The sequence below is a fragment of the Globicephala melas genome, chromosome 1, assembly GCF_963455315.2.
Source record: "Globicephala melas chromosome 1, mGloMel1.2, whole genome shotgun sequence".
In the NCBI taxonomy this organism is placed as follows: Eukaryota; Metazoa; Chordata; class Mammalia; order Artiodactyla; family Delphinidae; genus Globicephala; species Globicephala melas.
In genome coordinates this window covers 59,323,741-59,348,777 of record NC_083314.1, presented here as the reverse complement: position 1 = coordinate 59,348,777, position 25,037 = coordinate 59,323,741, and the positions used below count along the sequence as shown (strand labels likewise).

The 25,037-nt window shown below is 38.9% G+C and overlaps 1 protein-coding gene across 3 annotated transcripts in view; it reads right to left on the bottom strand.

Annotated features, from left to right (window-relative positions):
* The window catches only part of F5 (coagulation factor V), an 84,829-nt gene extending 60,495 nt beyond the window's left edge, over nucleotides 1-24,334 (bottom strand). For all 3 annotated transcript variants that reach the window (XM_060296622.1, XM_060296629.1, XM_060296636.1), the window contains exons 1-3: nucleotides 24,076-24,334; nucleotides 20,094-20,185; nucleotides 11,738-11,860 (exon numbers count right to left, since the gene is read on the bottom strand). In XM_060296622.1, coding sequence (XP_060152605.1) covers nucleotides 11,738-11,860; nucleotides 20,094-20,185; nucleotides 24,076-24,233 — 373 coding nt within the window. In that variant the 5' untranslated portion in view covers nucleotides 24,234-24,334. The remainder of the gene's footprint in view (nucleotides 1-11,737; nucleotides 11,861-20,093; nucleotides 20,186-24,075) is intronic.
* Nucleotides 24,335-25,037: the final 703 nt, after the last annotated feature.

The following is a 25,037-nucleotide window of genomic DNA, read 5'->3' as shown; positions in this document are numbered from 1 at the left end:
GTTGTACCACCTGCTAACTGTGTGAATTTGGGAAAATTTCTTAACCTCCCTTTCAGCCTCAATTTTCTCTTTCATAACTTAAGATAATATAATCATTTTCTAGCAACAATATTATCATTTTGATGGGTTCTGAAGACTGAAAAATATATGTAAAACGTCTGGCACCTAACCAATGCTATGGCAACCTGTGCTGATATACTTTAGTATTTTGGCTATTTCCTTTCCAAGCCATTTTTATTTACTTACTTACTTACTTATTTATTTATTTTTATTTCATTTTATTTTTTTTGGTGGTACACGGGCCTCTCACTGCTGTGGCCTCTCCCGTTGTGGAGCACAGGCTCCGCAGGCTCAGCGGCCATGGCTTACGGGCCCAGCCACTCTGCAGCATGTGGGATCTTCCTGGACCGGGGCACGAACCCGTGTCCCCTGCATCGGCAGGCGGACTCTCAACCACTGCGCCACCAGGGAAGCCCCCCAAGCCATTTTTAAATTAACATAACCTCTTTCATTTATGAAGAAATGAACTTCATACTTCTGATATGATTTATCTTGTGTTCTTAATTTCTCTTAATACACGTGAGAAAGACTGAATCTATTCTAAAGGGGGTAGGAACTGGTAGTAAGATCAGGTAACTGCTCACAATCACTGGGAAAATTAATACATTTCAGAGCAGGTGGAAAATAACACATGGTCTCTACTTTCCAATCTGGTCCTCAGTCCCTCAGTTTAGTTCAGTAATGATTGTCGTCATCATCATCTATGTTCCAGACTCTGGGCTAGGTGCCAGGGCACAAATGTAAGGAAGACAGCCTGAGACCCTGAGGGGCTCACAGCCCAGTTAATAGTAGATTACATGCTAGTGCACTGGTTGTCATGGATTTCACTTCTAGATTTCTTCTAGGGCCACTTCAATGGAGAAGCCATAATCAGAACACATTGTTCAACTGTAATGAGAGCAACCAATATAATTTTCTAAGAATCATGTAAGAGGCTCTAACACATGCTAGATATAGCAGTGTAACCAATTACCCAACTATATCAAATTTAATTTTAAATGGTGTTACATATCCAGGTTTATTTAAACATATAGTGGTTTTTAATATCTACCTCATTGACAAGAGTAAATTACTGAGAATTTCACATTCACATGTTAGTTAAACATAAGATAAAGAGACAGAAGAGGCAAGAAGAACTGCAATCCTGCAGCCTGTGGAACAAAAACCACATTCACAGAAAGACAGACAAGATGAAAAGGCAGAGGGCTATGTACCAGATGAAGGAACAAGACAAAACCCCAGAAAAACAACCAACTGAAGTGGAGATAGGCAACCTTCCAGAAAAAGAATTCAGAATAATAATAGTGAAGATGATCCAGGACCTTGGAAAAAGAATGGAGGCAAAGATCAAGAAGATGCAAGAAATGTTTAACAAATACCAAGAAGAATTAAAGAACAAACAAACAGAGATGAAAAATAAAATAATTGAAATGAAAACTACACTAGAAGGAATCAATAGCAGAATAACTGAGGCAGAAGAATGGATAAGTGACCTGGAAGACAGAATGGTGGGATTCACTGCTGTGGAACAGAATAAAGAAAAAAGAATGAAAAGAAATGAAGACAGCCTAAGAGACTTCTGGGACAACATTAAATGCAACAACATTCGCATTATAGGGGTCCCAGAAGGAGAAGAGAGAAAGGACGCGAGAAAATATTTGAAGAGATTATAGTCAAAAACTTCCCTAACATGGGAAAGGAAATAGCCACCCAAGTCCAGGAAGTGCAGAGAGTCCCATACAGGATAAACCCAAGGAGAAACAAGCCAAGACACATAGTAATCAAAATGACAAAAATTAAAGACAAAAATTATTGAAAGCAGTGAGGGAAAAATGACATATAACACACAAGGGAACTCCCATAAGGTTAACAGCTGATTTCTCAGCAGAAACTCTACAAGCCAGAAGGGAGAGGCATGATATACTTAAAGTGATGAAAGGGAAGAACCTACAACCAAGATGACGCTACCCAGCAAAGATCTCATTCAGATTCAATGGAGAAATCAAAAGCTTTACAGACAAACAAAAGCTAAGAAAATTCAGCACCACCAAACCAACTCTACAACCAATGCTAAAGGAACTTCTCTAAGTGGGAAACACAAGAGAAGAAAATAACCTACAACTACAAACCCAAAACAATTAAGAAAATGGTAATAGGAACATACATATTGATAATTACCTTAACATGAATGGATTAAACGGTCCAACCAAAAGACACAGGCTTGCTGAATGGATACAAAAACAATACCCATATATATGCTGTCTGCAAGAGACCCACTTCAGTCCTAGGGACACATACAGACTGAAAGTGAAGGGATGGAAGAAGATATTCCATGCAAATGAAAATCAAAAGAAAGCTGGAGTAGCTATACTCATATCAGATAAAATAGACTTTAAAATAAAGAATGTAACAAGAAACAAGGAAGGACACTACACAATGATCAAGGGATCAAACCAAGAAGAAGATATAACAATTATAAGTATATATGCACCCAACATAGGAGCATCTCAGTATATAAGGCAAATGCTAACAGCTATAAAAGAGGAAATCAACAATAACACAATAATAGTTGGGGACTCTAACACCTCACTTCGACCAATGGACAGATCAACCAAAATGAAAATAAATATGGAAACAGAAGCTTTAAATGACACTATAGACCAGATAGATTTAATTGATATTTATAGGACATTCCATCCAAAAACAGCAGATTACACTTTCTTCTCAAGCGCGCATGGAACATTCTCTAGGATAGATCACATCTTGGGTCACAAATCAAGCCTCAGTAAATTTAAGAAAGTTGAAATCATATCAAGCATCTTTTCTGACCACAACGCTATGAGATTAGAAATGAATTACAGGGAAAAAAACAAAAAACGCAAACACATGGAGGCTAAACAATATGTTACTAAATAACCAAGAGATCACTGAAGAAATCAAAGAGGAAATCAAAAATTACCTAGAGACAAATGACAATAAAAACACAACGATCCAAAACCTATGGGATGCAGCAAAGCAGTTCTAAGAGGGAAGTTTATAGCTATACAAGCCTACTTCAAGAAACAAGAAAAATCTCAAATAAACAATCTAACCTTACACCTAAAGGAACTAGAGAAAGAAGAACAAACAAAACCCAAAGTTAGCAGAAGGAAAGAAATCATAAAGATCAGAGCAGAAATGAATGAAATAGAAACAAAGAAAACAATAGTAAAGATCAATAAAACTAAAAGCTGGTTCCTTGAGAAGATAAACAAAATTGATAAACCATCAGCCATACTCATCAAGAAAAAGAGGGAGAGAACTCAAATCAATAAAATTAGAAATGAAAAAGGAGAAGTTACAGCAGACACCGCAGAAATACAAGGCATCCTAAGAGACTACTATAAGCAGCTCTATGCCAATAAAATGGACAACCTGGAAGAAATGGACAAATTCTTAGAAAGGTATAACCTTCAAGGAACGAGGAAGAAATAGAAAATATGAACAGACCAATCACAAGTAATGAACTTGAAACTGTGATTAAAAATCTTCCAACAAACGAAAGTCCAGAACTGGATGGCTTCACAGGTGAATTCTATCAAACATCTATCAAACATCTAGAGAAGAGCTAACACCCATCCTTCTCAAAGTCTTCCAAAAAACTGCAGAGGAAGGAACAATCCCAAACTCATTCTATGAGGCCACCATCACCCTGATACCAAAACCAGACAAAGATTCTACAAAAAAAGAAAATTACAGACCAATATCACTGATGAATATAGATGCAAAAGTCCTCAACAAAATACTAGCAAACAGAATCCAACAACACATTAAAAGGATCATACACCATGGTCAAGTGGGATTTATCCCAGGGATGCAAGGATTCTTCAATATATGCAAATCAATCAATGAGATACACCATATTAACAAATTGAAGAAGAAAAATCATATGATCATCTCAATAGATGCAGAAAAGGATTTTGACAAAATTCAACACCCATTTATGATAAAAACTCTCTGGAAAGTGGGCATAGAGGGAACCTACCTCAACATAATAAAGGCCATATATGACAAACCCACAGCCAACATCATCCTCAATGGTGAAAAACTGAAAGCATTTACTCTAAGATCAAGAACAAGACCAGGATGTCCACTCTCACCACTATTATTCAACATAGTTTTGGAAGTCCTACCTATGGCAATCAGAGAAGAAAAAGAAATAAAAGGAATACAAATTGGAAGAGAAGAAGTAAAACTGTCACTGTTTGCAGATGACATGATACTATACATAGAGAATCCTAAAGATGCCACCAGAAAACTACTAGAGCTAATCAATGAATTTGGTAAAGTTGCAGGATACAAATTAATGCACAGAAATCTCTTGCATTCCTATACACTAATGATGAAAAATCTGAAAGAGAAATTAAGGATACACTCCCACTTACCATTGCAACAAAAAGAATAAAATACCTAGGAATATACCTACCTAGGGAGACAAAAGACCTGTATGCAGAAAACTATAAGATACTGATGAAAGAAATTAAAGATGATACCAACAGATGGAGAGATATACCATGTTCCTGGATTGGAAGAATCAATATTGTGAAAATGACTATACTACTCAAAGCAATCTACAGATTCAATGCAATCCCTATCAAATTACCAATGGCATTTTTTACAGAACTACAAAAAAAAAATCTTAAAATTTGTATGGAGACACAAAAGACCCCGAATAGCCAAAACAGTATTGAGGGGAAAAAATGTAGCTGGAGGAATCAGACTCCCTGACTTCAGACTGTACTACAAAGCTACAGTAATCAAGACAATATGGTACTGGCACTAAAACAGAGACATAGATCAATGGAACAAGATAGAAAGCCCAGAGATAAACCCACGCACCTATGGTCAACTAATGTGTGACAAAGGAGGCAAGGATATACAATGGAGAAAAGATAGTCTCTTCAATAAGTGGTGCTGGGAAAACTGGACAGCTACAGGTAAAAGAATGAAATTAGAACACTCCCTAACACCATACACAAAAATAAACTCAAAATGTATTAGAGATCTAAATGTAAGACCGGACACTCTAAAACTCTTAGAAGAAAACATAGGAAGAACACTCTTTGACATAAATCACAGCAAGATCTTTTTTGATCCACCTCCTAGAGTAATGGAAATAAAAATTAACAAATGGTACCTAATGAAACTTCAAAGTTTTTGCACAGCAAAGGAAACCATAAACAAGACGAAAAGACAATCCTCAGAATGGGACAAAATATTTGCAAATGAATCAATGGACAAAGGATTAATCTCTAAAATATATAAATAGCTCATGCAGCTCAATATTAAAAAAACAAACAACCCAATCCAAAACTGGGCAGAAGACCTAAATAGACATTTCTCCAAAGAAGACATACAGATGGCCAAGAGGCACATGAAAAGATGCTCAACATCACTAATTATTAGAGAAATGCAAATCAAAACTACAATGAGGTATCACCTCACACCAGTTAGAATGGGCATCATCAGAAAATCTACAAACAACAAATGCTGGAGAAGGTGTGGAGAAAAGGGAACCCTCTTGCACTGTTGGTGGGAATGTAAATTGATACAGCCACTATGGAGAACAGTATGGAGGTTCCTTAAAAAACTAAAAATAGAATTACCATATGATCCAGCAATCTCACTACAGGGCATATACCCAGAGAAAACCATAGTTCAAAAAGAGGCATGTGGGACTTCCCTGGTGACGCAGTGGTTAAGAATCTGCCTGCCAATGTAGAGTACATGGGTTCGAGCCCTGGTCAGGGAAGATCCCACATGTCGTGGAACAACTAAGCCCGTGTGCCACAACTACTGAGCCTGTGTGCCACAACTACTGAAGCCCGTGTGCCTAGATCCTGTGCTCCACAGCAAGAGAAGCCACTGCAATGAGAAGCCCGTGCACTGCAGTGAAGAGTAGCCCCCATTCACCACAACTAGAGAAAGCCTGTGCACAGCAACGAAGACCCAAAGTACCCATAAATAAATAAATAAATTTACAGAAAAAAGTTGAAAAAAAAAGACACATGCACCCCAATGTTCATTGTAGCACTATTTACGATAGCCAGGTCATGGAAGCAACCTAAACGCCCATCAACAGACTAATGGATAAAGAAGATGTGGTACATATATATAATGGAATATTACTCAGCCATAAAAAGGAACGAAATTGGGTCATTTGTTGAGACGTGGATGGATCTAGAGACTGTCTTATAGAGTGAAGCAAGTCAGAAAGAGAAAAACAAATATCGTATATTAACGCATATATGTGGAACTTAGAAATATGGTACAGATGAACCGGTTTGCAGTGCAGAAATTGAGACACAGATGTAGAGAACAAATGTATGAACACCGAGGGGGGAAAGTGGCATGGGGGTGGGGGTGGTGATGTGATGATTTGGGAGATTGGGATTCACATGTACACACTGACGTGTATAAATGGATGGCTAATAAGAACCTGCTGTGTAAAAAAATACATAAAATAAAAGTCAAAAAATTTTAAATAGAGAATTATAAGTGAAATATATATAAAAAACACATAAGATAATTTTCAAATAATTGAATGAATGATTTTAATTGTTACTATACTACTAAAAGATTAATTGTGAACATATTGAAACAAATAAATTTGCATTGGCGTAATTATACTGAGTGAGGATTACTAATGAGACAGTTTGGGGAAAATTTTTCAATGCTTTAATTCTTTTCATTCCAAAGCATTTTCTTTTACATCTACAATAAAACACGCATGTTTTATATTTGATTTTGCAACCTATATAACATGAGGTATGAAATATAAATAGCTACTTAGAGGAAGCATTTATGAAATACATTTTTGGCAAATCTGATTTTGACTTTGTAATCAAAACAAAAAGTTTAAAACTCTTAACCGAAAAGATGAGAAATAGACAGGAAAGACTATTATGCTAGAGCACAAAAAGTCCTTGTTTAGCTTCTCGCTAGAATAAATTCTTTATACAAGGGCAGCCTTTTATTTCATAGTTTTTCAATTCTGTTCATTTCCTGCTTAGTCCATAGTCAGCTCTGTGATTTGTTTACCCTTGTCATGATGAGCTAATTATTTGCCAAGAGGCTCTGAGTATTTTTTTTTCAAATGTAAAATGGTGCGTACAAGCTTTGGAAAAGGGAAGTTACATAAAGAGCCACTTTGGTCACCCATTAGGGTGCTTGTTCATGAAATCCTCCCTTGTTATTTATTTTCTTGGACAGCTCTTTTCCCCTCCATTTAATAAACTTAGTGAACAGTTCAGTGTGCATTTAAAGATTCAGAACATTCTTTATTCTTATAGCTTCTAGAACATCCTAGAAGCTATCATTTAGGCAGTGGGCAAATTAGAGTGCCGATGTTTTGTGAAGAGCCTGGTTTCATCGCACAGGGCGTGCAAGTCTCTTTCATAGGAGAGCTCATAGTTTTTAGATTTACAAGAATTATTATATTAGCCCTTACAATTTGTTTCAGGTATTTATCATATACTCAAAGAAGTATCTATATAAGGCCAAAATACCCAGATGCAAAGTGAAAAATGTAATTGACTACATGATGTCAAGCATTGGAATGTTTTGAAAAAATATTTTTTCATATAAAGAATTTGGCAACACTTAGATGCAAAGAGCTATCTCTGGTGGAAAAGTTATTTATTTACTTGCTCGTTTATTTATTTATTACTTGGAGAGTTGGCTTACCAGCAGACAGCTGGATATTATAGAACTAATTTCGTTGTATAGTACTCATAATGCAACTCACACATTTAAATTGTGAGAATATAAATCAAAGAATAATATTAAGATTCCCTCTGAAACAAACTTTTAAAGGTAATGGACCAAAACAGCTTCAGAAATCTTACTGGACAACAAAATTTGCTCAAACAGTTCATTATAATCAAACAGTTCAGCATGTACTGGCTACAGAGTTTCTAAAATTTTAGCCTCAAATTGAAATTCGTTTAGTGATAAAAAGTTTTAAAATGATTAAGTACAGCTGCAGATATTTTATTTACTGGTTAAAAACATATTCCTATTAAATACATTTCTAAAAGGAATGTTCCTGTAAGCATTTTTATGAATCACAGTTTGTCTATCCTGCCAAAAGTGTTACCCGTCATTGCCCTACGTAACGCTGTACACCTGGGGTTGGGGTGCAACTGGAAGTAATTTGGAAACACTATGCTACAACTTGGCATTTATGTCAGATGCTTCCAGTTTATGGATGGAAGGCCATCATGAGACTTCCACACTAAATACAGTAACATCTTTCCTTGCCAGGACTCAGATTTCCAATTATCTCCTAACTAAGGCATAGCCAAGAATTAAAAAAGCAACAAGGTTCCTGGACAACCAAAATAAATATTACATAATCCATGAATGAAAGCTCAGGGTCTTTACCTGTAGACAATACCAGAGACTCTTAACCTGTAGACATTACCAGAGACAGTAATGTAGTTTGTTTACTCTTAGACTGAACGCAGTTCTAACATTTGTGGATCTTTGTAAAATCTCAAAGTAGAGTGGAAGTAATGGTTTAGAAAGGGATTCGAATTTTCCTCCTTACTCTTCTGTTTTAAAAAAAAGTCTGGGAAAGTATAACATTTAGAAAGATTTGCATCCAAAGTGATTAAAAGAAAGTATCTTACACTTAAAGAAGGAAACCTCAAACTATCTGGAAAACATTCTTATCCAAAACAACTCATTCGTTATGTCCTCCTGGACAACTGAAGTTTTCTATGCAATTTTAGTTCATTTTGTCATCTAAATTCCATCGTGGAGTTTTATTTCATTTGAGTGGAAATAAAATGACGAGCACTATATAAAGCCAAGGTCTTCATTCAGTCTAAGCTTCTAGAAACAAAATTTAATACCTGCAATATAAACAGCCATGAAAGAACCACAGCAATAACACTCTCCTTATTGTGTGCAACTATGTGCCAAAAACCTTAACATATATTATGACTAACCCTTGCAATAACTTTAGATGGGAGGAATTGCTGTCCCCATTTTATAGATATAAAACCGAGAGTTAGAGATAAAGGAAATTTTCTAGGTAAACTTAGGGTTCAAACCCAGGTCATTCTGGCTCTAAAGCCAGCATTCTTTCTACCTTTTTCTTCTAGCTGATGACAGTAGGTCTCCAAATCTTTAGTGGGGCTCAAGGATTAATTCCCAGATAAGGAAGATTGCTGTCTAGGTTGGATCATTCACTGATTAGATCAAGCAACCACACAGGCAAGAATTGAGTCTGCTCTCAAGACACTTATATTGTTTCAACCTCTCACCATTCATCTCTCAAATATCTACCTCTGAGATAAAGGAATCTGGATTCTCTTGTAGCTGACTCAGCATGTAGTTAATTTATTTCCACTCCTGAAAAAATAGTTCAAACCATAGAAGGAGGCTATGGGTGAGGATGAGTGTCAGACATGAAGGAGGAGGAGATGTTTTATTCTCAGAGAGGGCATGATAAAATGAATAGAAGCCTTGTCTTATTTTTTATTTTTATTTTTCACTGCAAAGGATACTTTAGCTGTTTACTAGATTTGCATCTCATTTCTAAGATAACATTTGACTTTCCCCATCAATCTGTGCTTACCTTTCTCAGACTCATGAAACCAGGGGCAATAACCAAGTGACCAATGGAAGTGGTGGGAGCATTTTATACAATTGCTCATAAGTGATTCTGGCCATAGGGGAGTGTAGGGACAAATAAACAGTAAAGGAATGGGGATACTGTTGCAAGGTTCATTCCCTGTGCAAACAGCTTAGCTAGCATACAAAGTCCACAACGCTTACCTCCTCCCACACCTGAAAGAGAACCTGCATGGGACATTCTGAGGGTTCTCCCCTCGTGCATTGTGTTGCTGAATTCCTGATGCAGTCATCTGGAATCCTTATAAGTAGGTGATTCTTCACTATGTCACTATGCCATTGCATGCTACCTCACCCAGAGTCTTGCCAAAGTGCCTTTTTAAGATGCCTGAAATTACAGTTAATGCTTCATTGTTTTTCCTCAAGCCAAATATTGAGTGATAGTACTAATAGTCCTGGGGAGGTTAGTTCATTGACTTATTATCAGTCATTTATATGTTGTCAGAATGAGTTTGATAACAATTTACATAGGAAACAATAAATATAAAAGTCACATCCTAATCCCTATATTGTCAAATAAATATTAAATTATTTGAGCATATTTTAAAATTTTTAATTGAGATATAATTGACATATAACATTAGAATTTGAACACATTTTGATTGAAGAATTACCTTTACCATCATAGCTAATATTTATCAAGTGCTTATTATATGTCACGCATTGTTCTAATATTTCATGACAACAAACCTATATGAGGTAAGTGTAATTACTATCCCCATTTTATAGATGAGAAAGATGAGGCACAGAGAGGTTAAGTAACTTTTCAAAAGTCACACAGCTAATAAGTGTCTCAGCCAGGATTTGCACCAGGCATCTAGTTCCAGAACCTACATTGTAAACCACTCTCCTACCCAGTTCCTCTCTTCAGAGGTATAATGGCTGGAACACATGGGAAAAAGAAGATTTGTGAATCATGAAGGGTTAAAATTTATTTTAAATGTTATTATACCAATATCTATTACAATATGGATAATTTTCTTATATCAGTTCCTAGCAGAACTCTGCTCTGCTTAATGTGGTCTGAACATCAACATAATGGAAATAATCAGAACAATATCAACATGGGTACTTACCATCCTGTGGCTTTTATCACCACCATCTTCATGATCTTCACCATCATTGTTATCATCATCATCATTATCATTATTTATTGAGGGCTTACCAGGTTCCAGGCACCATGTTTAGTTTGTTACCTTAAGTGATCTCATTTGATCCGCAAAGTAATCTTGTGAAGGGTTAAAATTATAATCGTTCTCATTTTATAGATGAGAAAACTGAGGCTCAGAGGGGCTAAGGTCATAGAACCAGAAATTGTAAAGCTGGAATTTGAATTTAAGTCTGCCTTCAAAGCTTATGTTCGTAAGTACTTCACTATGTCCAAAATTTTAATACTACTTCTACTACCACCGTCACCACCAAATATCACTTATTAAGTGCCATCTATGTGCCAGGCTAGTCCTATGTTGCTATTTCGAACTATGTCTCATGAGCCAAATCCAGTCAGCTGCCTGTTTTTGTAAATAAAGTTTTATTGGGACACAGCCATGTGCATCCATTTACATATCGTCTATGGCTGTTTTTGTACTAAAGAGTAGAGTTGAGTAGTTGCAACAGAGATTCCATAGCTCACAAAGCCCAAAATATTTACTGGCTCTTCACAGAAAAGTATGTAGACCCCTGCCTTAACCCCTCTTGCAATATATGTATTATTATTCTCATTTTGCAGAGGAACATATTGGAGTTCATAAAGATTAGGTAACTTGCCCATCCAACTATTAAAAAACAAGAACCTACCAAAAAACTGAGGTCCAGATGACCCCAGAACTTTTTCATTTTCCTCTCTGAAATCTACGAAGGCAGCAACTTTTATAATTACCAGTTGCAGGAAAGGAGATTTCTCTAACTTGGTCAACAATATGGTTTAAAATGTTTGACACAGGTGGTAAAGAGTTGTAAGTTTTCCCTTGTCAGAGGGATGTTAAATTCCTCTTACCTTCTGAGAATTTACTGTACTTAATTCCTTGAGGATGGATGCTTAGGGGCTTGTCTGCCTTATTCTTAAAGTGAACTTTCATGATGTCTCCAACTTCAGCATATAAAGTAGGCCCGAGAAGTCCTATGAAAACAAGGATTTAAAATATGTCTGTGTTCAGGATTACCAAGACAGAGCTGCTAAGCAAGAAAAACATGCAGAAAACCCCACGGGTGATTGCCGTCATTCCTCTCAGTCCTGAGGTTGACCTGTTTATCTTCAATCTAGAAGGCTTTGCCAGCTCATTAACTCTATATTACATGCAGGCAGATAAGGATAGGAAGGTAGAAACACTTGGCTTGGGCCCAAAGCTAGTTAAGAGAGTAGAAGAAATAGTTCTGACCATGTCCACCCCATTCTGATCCACTGTCATTCCTGGGGAGACGACCATCTTGGGTCAAGAAAGATGTTCATTTTCATTTATACAGGGTAATGTAAGAAGGGTGACTGGCTACTTTAGATCTCTCTGAAGGGGAGACCTCAGAGACCTAAATGAAGTCAGGGAGCAGATCAGACTGTTCTCTGGTCCTGAGGCAAATTCAAAGTCCCTGAGGCAGGAGCTTGATGTATCCAAAGAACAGTCAGACAAACAGTGTGGCCAGAGTGAGAAAAGTTGGGGGTGGAGGGGGCAGATCACCCTCTATGGGCCATGGTAAGGACTCTGGATTTTCTTCTAAGTGAAATGGGAAATCACTGGAGCTTTGTGCAACAGAGAGACATGGTCTGATATGTTTTAAAAGTTCAATCTACTGGGCATATGCCCAGGGAAAAACATAATTCAAATAGACACATGCACCCCAATGTTCATTGCAGCACTATTTGCAAGAGCCAGGACATGGAAACAACCTAAATGTCCATTGACAGATGAATGGATAAAGAAGATGTGGTACATATATACAATGGAATATTACTCAGCCCTAAAAAGGAACGAAATTGGGTCATTTGTAGAGACATGGATGGACCTAGAGACTGTCATACAGAGTAAGGCAGAAAGAGAAAAACAAATATCATATATTAATGCATATATGTGGAATCTAGTAAAACGGTACCGATGAACCAGTTTGCAGGGCAGAAATAGAGACAGATGTAGAGAACAAACGTGTGGACACCAAGGGGGGAAAGCGGGTGTGTGTGTGTGTGTGTGTGTGTGATGAATTGGGAGATTGACATATATACACTAATATGTATAAAATAGATAACTAATAAGAACCTGCTGTATAAATAAATAAATTATTTTAAAAAGTTCATCCTAGCTGCTGTGTACAAAAGATTCTGTGTAGTGACAAGAGTGGAAGCAGAACAGGTGGTGTAAACGAGAGACAACAGTGTATTGGGCCAGCAGGTGTAGCAATGAAGTGGGGAGAAGAGGTTGGATTCTGGACATTTCAACAGTAGAGCCAGCAAATTTGCTGAGGAGTTGGATGTGGCACTTGAGAGAGAGAAGTCAAGGATGACACCAAGGTTTTTGATCTGAGCAACTGGATAAATAATGTTATCAGTTACTTTGATGGGGACACAGCGGGTTGAGCAGGTTAGGGTGCAGAAATCAAGAGTGAGGTTTCACTTACTACATCCCAGGCACTGTGCTAGGCTCTGGGGCCACATGGGTAAATAAGGCACCGTCCCTGTCCTTACGGAGATCACAAGCTCGTTTAGAGATAGACATTCGGTAGGAGCTACTGCTGAGATACGGGCCAAGTGCTACGGGAGCAGAGAGGATGAAGGACCAGTTCTGTCTGCAGAGTTAAGGGAAGAGTTGATATTTGAGTAAGGTTTTTGAAGAATCATATATTAGAATTTCCCAAAGTGTAGTCCTCGGATGCTCTGCATCAGAATCAGTGAGGGTCTAACTAAAAGGCAGACTCCCAAGTAAATACTATCTCAGCCTCAATGAACCTGAGTCTCTGGAGGTGGGGTTTGGGAACCTGCATTTTAGATGTGTACCCCTGAGTAATTCTGATGTCCTCCAAAGATTGAGAACCTGTCACCAAAAGCTCTCTTCCAGACAATTGACTGTTCTCACTTCCAAGCCATCCATAAGCTCTCATGGGGTTGGTTTCTGCCCATTAGGAATCACAGGAACAGGAAAGGGAAGTTACAGTAGTCATGGAGTTCAACTGGCATTTGTTTGCAGTGGCGATCATTATAAACGTCCCTCTTGATATATTTGAGCACTCTAAGTCCTTACATTAAACCTCCCAATACATCTTTAAGGTAGATAGTAAGATCTTTATTTTATAGATGAGGAAACTGAGCCTCAGAGAATTTAAATATCTTGCCCAATATTATACAGCTAATTAGAGGCAGAGCCATGATTTAAACTTAAATCTGTGTGATTCTAGATACTGAGCTTTTAGCCACCTCTTGGTATTGCAGCCCCCCACCTTGTAGTTATTCATTCATTCAACAAATATTGAGTGTTCACTTTATCCTAGGTGTTAGAATTGCAATGGTGAGTAAAATAGATGTACCCCCTGCCTTCATAGAGCTTAGAAAATAGAAGGAAAGACAGATTTTAACAAATGATCACACAAATATTGAATTACAAACTGTGGTTCATATTATGAAAGAAAAGTACAGGATTCTCTTAAGAGCATTTGACAGAAGCATCTAGTCTAATCTTAGAAGCAGGGAGGTAATCAGGGTTGGGAAATGCTTCCCTGAGGAAGTGATGCATTAACTGAAGTCCAAAGGCAAAGAGGCAAAGGGATAGACAAGGGCATTCCAGGGAGTGGGTTTAGCATGTGCGAAGGCCCTGAGGTGCCAGAAAACTTGGCCTATTCAGAGAACTGACAGCCATGGGAAGGTAGAGCTTAGTAGGTAAGAGAGATAGGCAGAAAGTGAAGCCAAAGGCATGATCAGAGGTCCAGTCACATAGGGCCTTGTAGGCCTCTTAGACTTTTGCGTTTTAACCTAAGAGTATCTGGAAGCAGGGATGTGACATGAACCACATACTGGTTTTTAAACCTCTGATCTGGGGAGAAACCAGAGTGAATGTTGAGAGAATAGACGGAAGGCTCCAGGAGAGAGATGTTGGTGACTTGGCTTAGTTTAAGGTTAGGGCAATGGAGATAATAAGGAGAGAACGTATTAGAGAGCTATTTAGGAAATCAAGTTGTCAGGACTTGATGGGTTGAACATGGAGTGGAGGATGAGGGAGATCAAGTTGGCATGGATGGCTGGTGACGTTCTGGCTTGGAAGGCTGGGTGGATGAGGGTGCCATTCTCTGAAACGGAGGATGTTGTGGGAGGGTTTTGTTTGGTGGGTGTGGCAGGCAGGATAATGGCCTCCCAGAGATGTCCCTGACTTAATCCCTGGGACCCATGGATATGCTACCTTATATGGCAAAATGGATTCTGTGGGTGTGATTAAGTTAAAGATGTTGAGACGGGGAGAGTTTCCTGGATTATCCAGGTGGACCCAATGTAATCATAAAATCTCTCATAAAAGGGATGCAGGAGTGTCTGAGTTAGCAATTGGAAGATGCTGCCTGCTGGCTTTGAAGACGGAGGAAGGGGCCATGAGCCCATGAGTGCAGGTGGCTTCTAGTAACTGGAAAAGGCAAGGAAACGATTCTCCCCTAGAGCCTCTAGAAGGAATAGAGCTCTACGAACACCTTGATTTTAACCCAGTGAAACTCATTTTGGACTTCTGGCCTCAAGAGCGCTAAGATAATACATTTGTGTTGTTTTATGCCCCTAAGTTTGTGGTAACGTGTTACAGCAATAGAACACTAATTTCCTATTAGCATTGATAAAATGTGATCTCTGAGATAGAGGTCCTATCTTTCCCCAACTCCTATCTTTCCACCCACTTATTCCTTTCACTGAACTCCAGTCCTAGAGTTTATATTGACCTTGTGCCTGAAGCTTTTTGTTTGTGTGTTCTTATGTTAGTTCTGCACAGGACCATGGAGGCCACATAGTTTAATCCTCATTATAGAGATGGTTACAAAGCCTGGGAAGTGGGTGCGGAGAGTGACTGGGTGGCATTGCTGGGTGTAGAACTCAGTTCTCTGGACTCTTGAACCAAAGCTTTCTTTAGCACCTTCTGCAGGGCGGGTCAGATCCCCCACTTTCCTGGAACAGTCCCAAAGTCCACACCATTTTTGACTCCTGGCCACATCTGACTCCACTGGCTGACCCCTCTCTTCTGGCTGCCACCCTCGGTCCTAGCTCCCAGCAGAAGTCCCCACTGGTTACTCCCACCGCCCAGAATGCCCCTGAGCCCAATCAGATGCTGACTGCTGTCACGTTGTCCACTGCATTTTGTTGCCGTGGTTGCCTTGCTTGGTCGATTTGTTTGTTGGCATCACATGGCTGCAAATGCCAGATGCCCAGAATAAGTCTTCTAAGTGATTTCACCTCTTACTGCAATGAGTTCTTTGCAATATTTATTTAGCCTCCCTATCTGCTTCTTCAGAATTAAAGCAAAACAAAGGGATGTTCTTATAAATACAAACCAAATACCTTCATGCATGTAGGCAAACACATGGCTGAACGTTGTTTGAGCTGCTGTTTAGTTCCTCCATTAGCCAGATGGCCTAAGACCTTTCCACCCTCTCCTCAGTGCCCAAAGCCAAATTGGGGGAAGGAGTAGCCTGTCTTGAGATCCCAGGAAGTTAGCACAGCATGTACCCAATTTCTTGCAGTTTTGGAGTTGGAAAGGACTACAGGAGGTCAGCTAATGCAATCCCCTGCTCTCAGGTGAATAATGTGTTGCAGAATACAGGGCAGCCCATTGTTGCTGTTAATATAAAACCCCTTTGGGGACAAACATTTCATAATCTTCCTGGAAAATACACAGAGACTCAAAACTAGCCATTTTAGAGCCCAAGACAGGATTTCTGAAAATGAGCCTGGCCCCTCCACCTGTCCACATGTCCACAAACCTCACTGGACAGGTGCCTCATCAGACCTCCAGTCCTGTAGCCTTAGCCCCACCTGTAATTACAATAACTTCTGGGCTCATGCTGCAGAAATGGGGCACATGGCTAGAATCATACCCACCAGATGGGTGGAGCAGGAAATAAGCAAAAGGTACAAAGAACACAGAACTAGGCAATGGAATGGGGAAGGCCACATAGTCAGTGGCAGTGTTCACACCAGATCTTATTAAAAATCGGAGACTTTTCCTTTACATCAGGTTTGCCTCCTAGTATCAATTATTATAGGGTTACAGAGCTGAATAAGACACCACCCCTGTGCTCCAAGGTTCATAATGAAGCAACTTTGGGAGTTCAGGAAGAGGTTGCATGAAAATGAATGTTAAAATGCCTCAGAGTTCACATAAAACAAATATGTTATGAGATACACTGGGGTTGACAAAGGTAATACTTTAAGTGTACCAGGCTTAAACATAAATCAACTATCAAGGTCTACTTCTAACTTATGAGGTTGAATCAGGAAATCACTACAAAATTAATCAGCTCCAAGGATTTTGGTCACAGTCTTCTCCTCTTCAGAAATGAGCACAGGGAACTCTACCTAATAAACTGTGGTACCCTAAATGGGAGGCAAGTCCAAAAGGGAGGGGCTATCTGTATGTGTATGGCTGATTCATTTAGTTGTGCAGTGGAGGCTAACGCAACATTGTAAAGCAACCATACTCCAATAAGAATTAATTTTAAAAAATGATTGATGCCTCTGTATCACCTAAAACGGCAGTCCCCAACCATTTTGGCACCAGGGACCGGTTTTGTGGAAGACAGTTTTTCCACGGACCAGGGCAGGGGATGGTTTGGGGATGATTCAAGCGCATTACATTTATTGTGCACTTTATTTCTATTATTATTACACTGTAATATATACTGAAATAATTATACAACTCACCATAATGCAGAATCAGTGGGAGCCCTGAGCTTGTTTTCCTGCAACTAGATGGTCCCATCTGGGGGTGTTGGGAGACAGTGACACCTGAAGTGTGCTGCTTATGTCCGGTCTACTTCGTAAGATGCAGTTTAATTGTCACTTGCCACTCACTGATAGGGTTTTGATATGAGTCTGCAGGAAATTGATTTATTATGGTCTCTGGGCAGTCAGACCTCTCTGCTATTGATAATCGGTATTTGCAGCCACACCCCAGCGCTAGCATCATCGCCTCAGCTCCACCTCAGATCATCAGGCATTAGATTCTCATAAGCAGCGCGCAACCTAGATCCCTCGCTGCGCAGTTCACAGTAGGGTTCGCGCTCCTATGAGAATCTAATGATCTGACAGGAGGCGGAACTCAGGCGGTAATGTGAGCAATGGGGAGCGGCTGTAAATACAGATGAAACTTCTCTGGCTCCCTGCTCACCTCTTGCTGTGCAGCCCGGTTCCTAACAGGCCACAGAGTGGTACCAGTCTGTGGCCTGGGGGTTGGGGACACCTGACCTAACAGGCAGTCTGCAGGCTGGCACTGGTCCTTCTATCCCTTACTGCACTCAGCACAATGGCTGACACAGCACATTCAAATTCAGTGAACTTGGCAAAAGTCACAAAAAGGAGAGCTCTGAATCTCTGCCCAATTCCTCTTTTCCCAGGCCTAATGAATATGTTTCCCAGCTCGTCTTCCCTTTACCCACTCACAACTTAATTTAATTAAATAGTTCTTAAATATCTACTGTACATACTAAGGTTGAAGCTGGATCTATAAAAATGAATAGACTACAGAGTCTGTAGAGGACAGGAGATCCTTTAATTTCCTGACCAAAATGACAAACTTAATTTTATTAGTAATCTTATTAATAAAAGCTTACTCACCTGGTCCCTTGCCAGGCTCCCCACCCAGCCCCCCATGAAGGTTAGTATCTCTTCCACCTCAGGCTGATCCAACCCAGCTTTGAATCATGTCACTTCCTGTTTCTTCTGAGTCTGGCTCCATCAGTTATTCTCCCTCAGATGTTTTTATCCTCTCCTTTTCTATTGGATTCTTCCCTTGAGCACTTAGATATTTTAAGTCACTGTCCTTTTTTAAATAAAACTCTTAAAATGTCCTTAAACCCCTCATTCCCTCCCAGAACTACCCTATTTCTCCTCCCATTTGGAGCCAAGTTTCAGGAAAGAGTTATCTATGTAAGTTCCTCCTACTTACATTTCCTCACCTTCCATTCACTTCCATTCCATCTCCGTTAGCAGGGGAAGTGGCACCAGGGAAACAAGGTAAAGAGAGAGTTTCAAGAAGGGGGAGCATTACATGTCCTAGTAATATCAAGTGGGAAAATAACTGGAAAGAAACCATTGGTCTGGCATCTAAGAGGTCATGGGGCCCCTTTTAGGAGAGTAATTTGATATGATAGAGAATGAAATGTACCAATCACACAGGAAATTGGTAGTGAAGGAAAGGGGAGAAAAGGCAGACAGAGTCGAGGGGAGACTTTTTTTTGAGACCGGATGTTAATTTGAACATAAGTTGTGTTCTGTTTTTTGTTGAGGATTTTTGACGGAAGGGAAGTCTCCATTTAAGGAAAGATTGAAGATAAAGGGAGATCTGAGGAGGAGGCAGAACAAGATGGAATGAATAAAAGATAGAAGGACGAGTCTGGGGAAGATGACAGGTCTTCACCTGGTTGGGGGGAAGGATGAGTGAATTACTGACTAGGGGACCTAACTGGAGGAAGTTTTCTCTTAACGGCCTTTATCAGTTCTGTGAACTATGTTACCATATTTACCATATTTACGATCCCAGAAACCCATTCAGCCTACTTTCCTTAATTAAAAAAGAGGTGAGGAAAAAAAGAGATTTTTTCTCTAAAAATTATAGCTGTTATATACATCACACTGAATAAAACAGAAGAGATGGGAAAGATAGATGCAAAAGAATCAGCCATATACAGTTCCTTTAAATGAGTCTTGGGACCCAGCAAATCATCATTTGCTAAGGCTCATCTGTGCTCATTAAACTAGACCATAAGCTCCAGGAAGGCAGGAGATGTGTCTCTCTTGTCCAGCGTGGCATCCATAGTGCCTAGTTCAATTGAGCACCCACAGCAGGTGTTCAATAATAGTTTGTTAGATGAGTGAATAAAAATGCAAACACTTAGAAGTTTTGTTTAGTTTTTTTTTTTAATCACAGTCAAAACCAGCTGGCTTCATGGGCATGAGACCCATGAAATTGCACAGGGCCCCATGCTCAGAGGGGCCCCTAGTTTGGCTTAATGCTTTGCTTTTCTCAATTCTCAATACTATGAATAAGACCTCTACCAATTATCTAGCCAAAATAACAAAAACACACATTTCTATAAAATATCACTAAGTGAATATTTTAGATATATATGAATATCAAATTATCCATAGAGCTTTATCTTTAAAATTGAAAAATATATTTCAGGCTGACCTGAAGTTGTGGATCGTGGTTTTTCTTTCTGAAAATATGCTTCATACTCTCTGTAGACAGTTTTCTTAAAGGAGGTTGCAGAAGTATTCGAACTGGAAATAAAATAAATTTGAAAGGCTTACATGACATCTACTTCGCACATGACAACAAAAGATATCTCTCATGTCCTCAGACTTTTACTAGAAATAACAGTATTTTTAACTGCAGTTTAGAAGCCCAAGGTCTTATAAATATGAACAGTAAGCGAAGTTAATAAAATAATTATTGGTGTCTTCAAGAATATTCTGTTGTGATAACCATTCTTTCACAAATTTAGTCTGCCCTAACCAATCCTGTTACTCAGAATCAATTTTCTAAAATAGAACCCAAGATGATAGTGTGAACCCAAACTTTAGGCTTAGATTTTAAATGATTAAAGACATCACCAAATCCTTTATGAATAAATATGTGAGCTGTTTTTCAACTCATCAATCAAATACAGTCTTATGTGACTGGGGAACATTGTAAAGAACAATTGATTTGGTGGACTCTGTTTCTCGCTGAGAAGTTGAAGATAGCTAATGGAGTCAAGACCCTGAGATTCATATAGGAAACAAACAAATGAAAAAACTAAGTCTCAGAAAGTTTAAGTAACTTGCCCAAGGAGAATCAGTTGATAATGGCAAAGCCAGGATTCAAAAACCATTGTACAGTCATCCCTTGGTATCTGTGGGAGGTTGGTTCAGGATGACCCTGGAGCCAAAATCTGTAGATGTTCAAGTCCCTTATATAAAACAGACTAGTACAGTTATCCCTCTGTATCTGTGGGTTCCATATCCACAGGTACCAAGGGATGACTGTTTTCATGGTTAAAAATTCAGAGAGAGGGCAGCAGGGAGAGTACTGGGATACTTTCCCATCTTTTTCTTCAGTGTCTCTAAAGATGGGCACATGATTCCTATCCTTGTCTTAAACTCAAAGATGAAGGAAAGATAATTAGGGGAAATTTCTTACCAATGTCTAAACCAGTTGCCCATATTGGCTTTGTTATGCTTCCTAATCCAGAGAGTGGCCCCACTATAATTAGGGTGTAACAAAGAGGGATACTAATCACATTTGCCATGATGTCTATGTAGCACAGAAGCTAAGAGAACTGGTTGTAGATTCAGAGTGTCTGGGTTTGAATCCTGTGTCTACCCCTTGTTAACTATATAACCTTGAAAAGTTTATTTAATCAATTTGTGCCTCTGTTTCTACCATTGTGAGCTGGGACTGATAGTAAAATCTCCCTCACAGAACTGTTACAAGTTTTAAATAAGTTAATACCTACAAAAGGTTTAGAGCTGGCACATTGTAAATATTCAATGCGTGTTAGCTAGTAGTATTTTAAAAATATAATGAAAATTGGATTTGAGCTTTTAGGTTTTCCCGGAGAGCAGAAAAATCTGTAATTATAGTCATTCTCATAATTTTAAAATGTAAGATACAAGAACTGTGTTAATATTTGGAAACAGGATTAAAGGAGGCATGAGTAAGTATTTTTGGAATGGCTAGCTATTGAAGGTGGTGGGTTCTCAGTTACTGGAAGCATTCAAGTAGAAACTAGACAACTATTTGCTAGGGGTATTGGTGCTTTGGGTGTGGGGAAAAGTAAGAAGTTAAAACATGAAAGTTGAAAATGAATTAAACAACCTCATAGGGTTTTTAGAGCCCAAGAACCCTAGGATTCTGTATGTTAGTTTGTGTCCCTAATGTGAAGGTCCATTTTTATTTATCTGTGGTGGTAATTTTGTGTGTTTAGTTTTATGTACAGTTGAAACGTAGCTCCCGTCCCTAACCTTAGATCTTTAAATACAGGAGTATAGGTGACAGTAAAAAATCTTTACTAAGAAAAATTAGTCTTTTATGTGGAGTAATTTTAATAGAGGTGTGTTTCCTAATATGTTTCCCTGTGTATATTATGTGTGCATACTGAGGTATATTTATTTTAATTTGAACAATTGAATTGCTATTGGAAAATAATTTGTCTGAAAGTTAAAGATGACATGAATTCAAACAATATGCATGATGAATTTTCCATTTATGAGGACTATTTAAGGATGATTTATTCATAATAAAATCATATAAAGCTAGAACACGAGAAAAAATACATATGTATTTTTTTCAATATCTGTTACTATATACATGTGATTGAACATGTTTCCTTAGGGAAATTTTCAAAACCATTCACTTCAGCCCCAGAGCAAGAATGAAAGATATATTTCACCTCTAAAAGGCACTGTCCTGCCAATATTACATGAAATAAGGAAAGATCTTTGCTTTGTGCTAAAATACACTTTAGCAAAGGATGGAGTTGTCTATGTTGATTTCTTTATAGTGAGTATCATTAGCTCTAGATGTAGGACAATCTATAACAAGTTCTTAGTTTAAACAGCCAGATACAAGGTTAGACTTTTCACATAAAAGTACTAGAAAGAAATGACATGATTTGAGGTTCAAAAATATGGACAGTTGGTCTGGATTATCACTGTATGGTTTTGACTCAGTAATTGATACCAGAGGAACAACTCTTCCCAGAATTCTGGAAACTCAGCCACAGAGAGGATAGGATGACCAATCATGGCTTCCTATGTGAATTCACCATATGAATCAGGGTTTTGCTCTATGTGATTCTGCCTCCAAAATTCTGCTTGTTATTCTTGTTGTTAATTACAGAAGAAAGAACAAACTCCAAAGCATAAGCACAGTGTGACACAGGAAAGCCAGCAACCAAGTTAGTGTTCTACCCAAGAGCAGGACAATTAATGTTGGAAAGACTGCTACTTCCTCTGGGGTTTCAGTCAGCAGCAGTTCTCTAAGGGTGTGGGTGTGACCTAGATTATCACCTTGAAATACAATATTTTAAATGTATTTAAATGTACAATATTTAAATAAGAAGTCCCTCCATTTTTGTACAAAAAAAAAAGGGGGTCTTCTTATTATTACAAGACCAAGATGCAATGCCCTCCAAAATAACCCAATTACAAAGAAAAGGTTTTGAAAGGGTAATGTTATACACTAAAAGGCTTAAAACATTACAATATCTTCTTGGCAGATTGCTTTGGTTTCGAAAGTGTAAAAGAGGAACACATCGTTCACAATTGCTTAAACTGTGATGTTAAGTTACAAAAAAACTTAAGTCACACTAAGAGGTTTACCATGAAAAGAAATAAAAACGTAACGAACTGGAAATATTGAGTAGAACCTATGATTTGTTTAATTTCTGTGAAGTCTTATTTTTAACCTTTCAATTAGGAAAAATAGTTTGCAACTCAAATAGAGTTTTATTATTTAACCCCCCTCTAAGTCACATATGCCTTTTAATAGTGACTCTATCAAAATAGCCAGAGTAGACCATATCCCAGGGAGTGATTAAGAATGAGAGAAAAATGAAGAGTCACACGAAGCAGAAAAAAGGTACAAGAACAACAATGTTGCATTTTTATGAACTGATGATGTTTTGAAAGTCATTTATAAGAAAACAACAAAATTATAGCAGTTGTTATCGAATAACCTGCTTATAATAAAGTATACAGTGTACACCTTTAGTTTTAGAAGATGAAGTTATGTGGACATGGAATAAATAATATGTAGCTAGAAGTTTAATAAAATACTAGACTACTAAAAATCTGGAACAGGAGTGAAGAGGTAGGTACCTGGTGCTTTTGAATCAATCAATATATTAAATCAACTATCAGTCATACTAACAAAACTGTATTAACAGCAAACTTGAAACAGCATCTAGCCAAACACTATTTTCTATATCCTCAGAATGATAAACTTGTATTATTGGAGGCAAAATGAGCATCCACCAAGCTTATTTTATTCATTATGCTCTTCTATTAATTGTATTTACCTACCTGAAGTAAAAAAAAAAAAGCAATGCAATTGCAAAGGGAATGCTCTCTAAAAGAAATAGATTGTCCTCCCTGGAGAAGCCCACCGGTCGCCATGCCTGCCTTACCTAAGGTATGTGGACTCGGGGCGATAGTTCCAGCTGATGCTCTGAGCAGCCACGTAGAACTGCCTTAGCCGCGCTGCTTCAGCCCCTAGGCTCCCCCAGCCTGCCCAGCTGGAGCCCAGGACCACGAGGACCCAGAGGCAACGGCAAGCTGGGAACATGGTTCCTTTCCTGCCTCTGCCTCAGCCGATTGCGCCCGGCTTGGCCGGGCTTGGCCGCTGTCGGGACTGCAGTGAGCGCCGCGCGGCTGCGGGTGGCAGTGTCCTCCTCCTCTACAGCTCCCCCAGGCGTCGCGGCAGCTGCAGCCCGCGCTGTCCCCACCTCCTGGGGCCTTTCCAGGCTGGGGTTGACTAGGTCACTGCTCCAGATGACAGGAGGTATTAGGGAGGGCAACCAGGTTAGTGACTGTTTTACTACCAGTGGAGAAAGGACAGCAATCAGCGGCTCTAGCAGGCAGGGCAGTGCTCAGGGATTCATGAGACGGGGCAACACTGTCCCCCCCCAGCTTCCATCTGCTGACCCCACGGCTCAGTAGCCCCTCATCAGACCCCGCCGCCATAAACACTGCCTGGGGCAGAGTTCACACTTACCAGGCGCTCTGCAATTCCCAGGGCAGTAGGACCCAAATCCCTTCACCACACTGCTCTCCTTCTGATCTGAGGAAGAGGGCCCTATGCCCTGTTACTGGGCACAGAAATATTGTATTTTCAGGTGGTGAAGAAGCAAGGGGATGGTCACGTGAATGGGGCCTGCTGGCCTGGCCCACTTTACTGACTTCTATCCATGCACAGTTCTGTCTTTTAAAAAATATATATGTATATTGAAATATAGTTGATTCAATGTTGTGTTAGTTTCAGGTATACAGCAAAGTGATTCATATGTGTGAATATATATATACATATATGAATATATATATACATATAATTTTTAGATTATTTTCCACTATAGGTTATTATAAAATATTG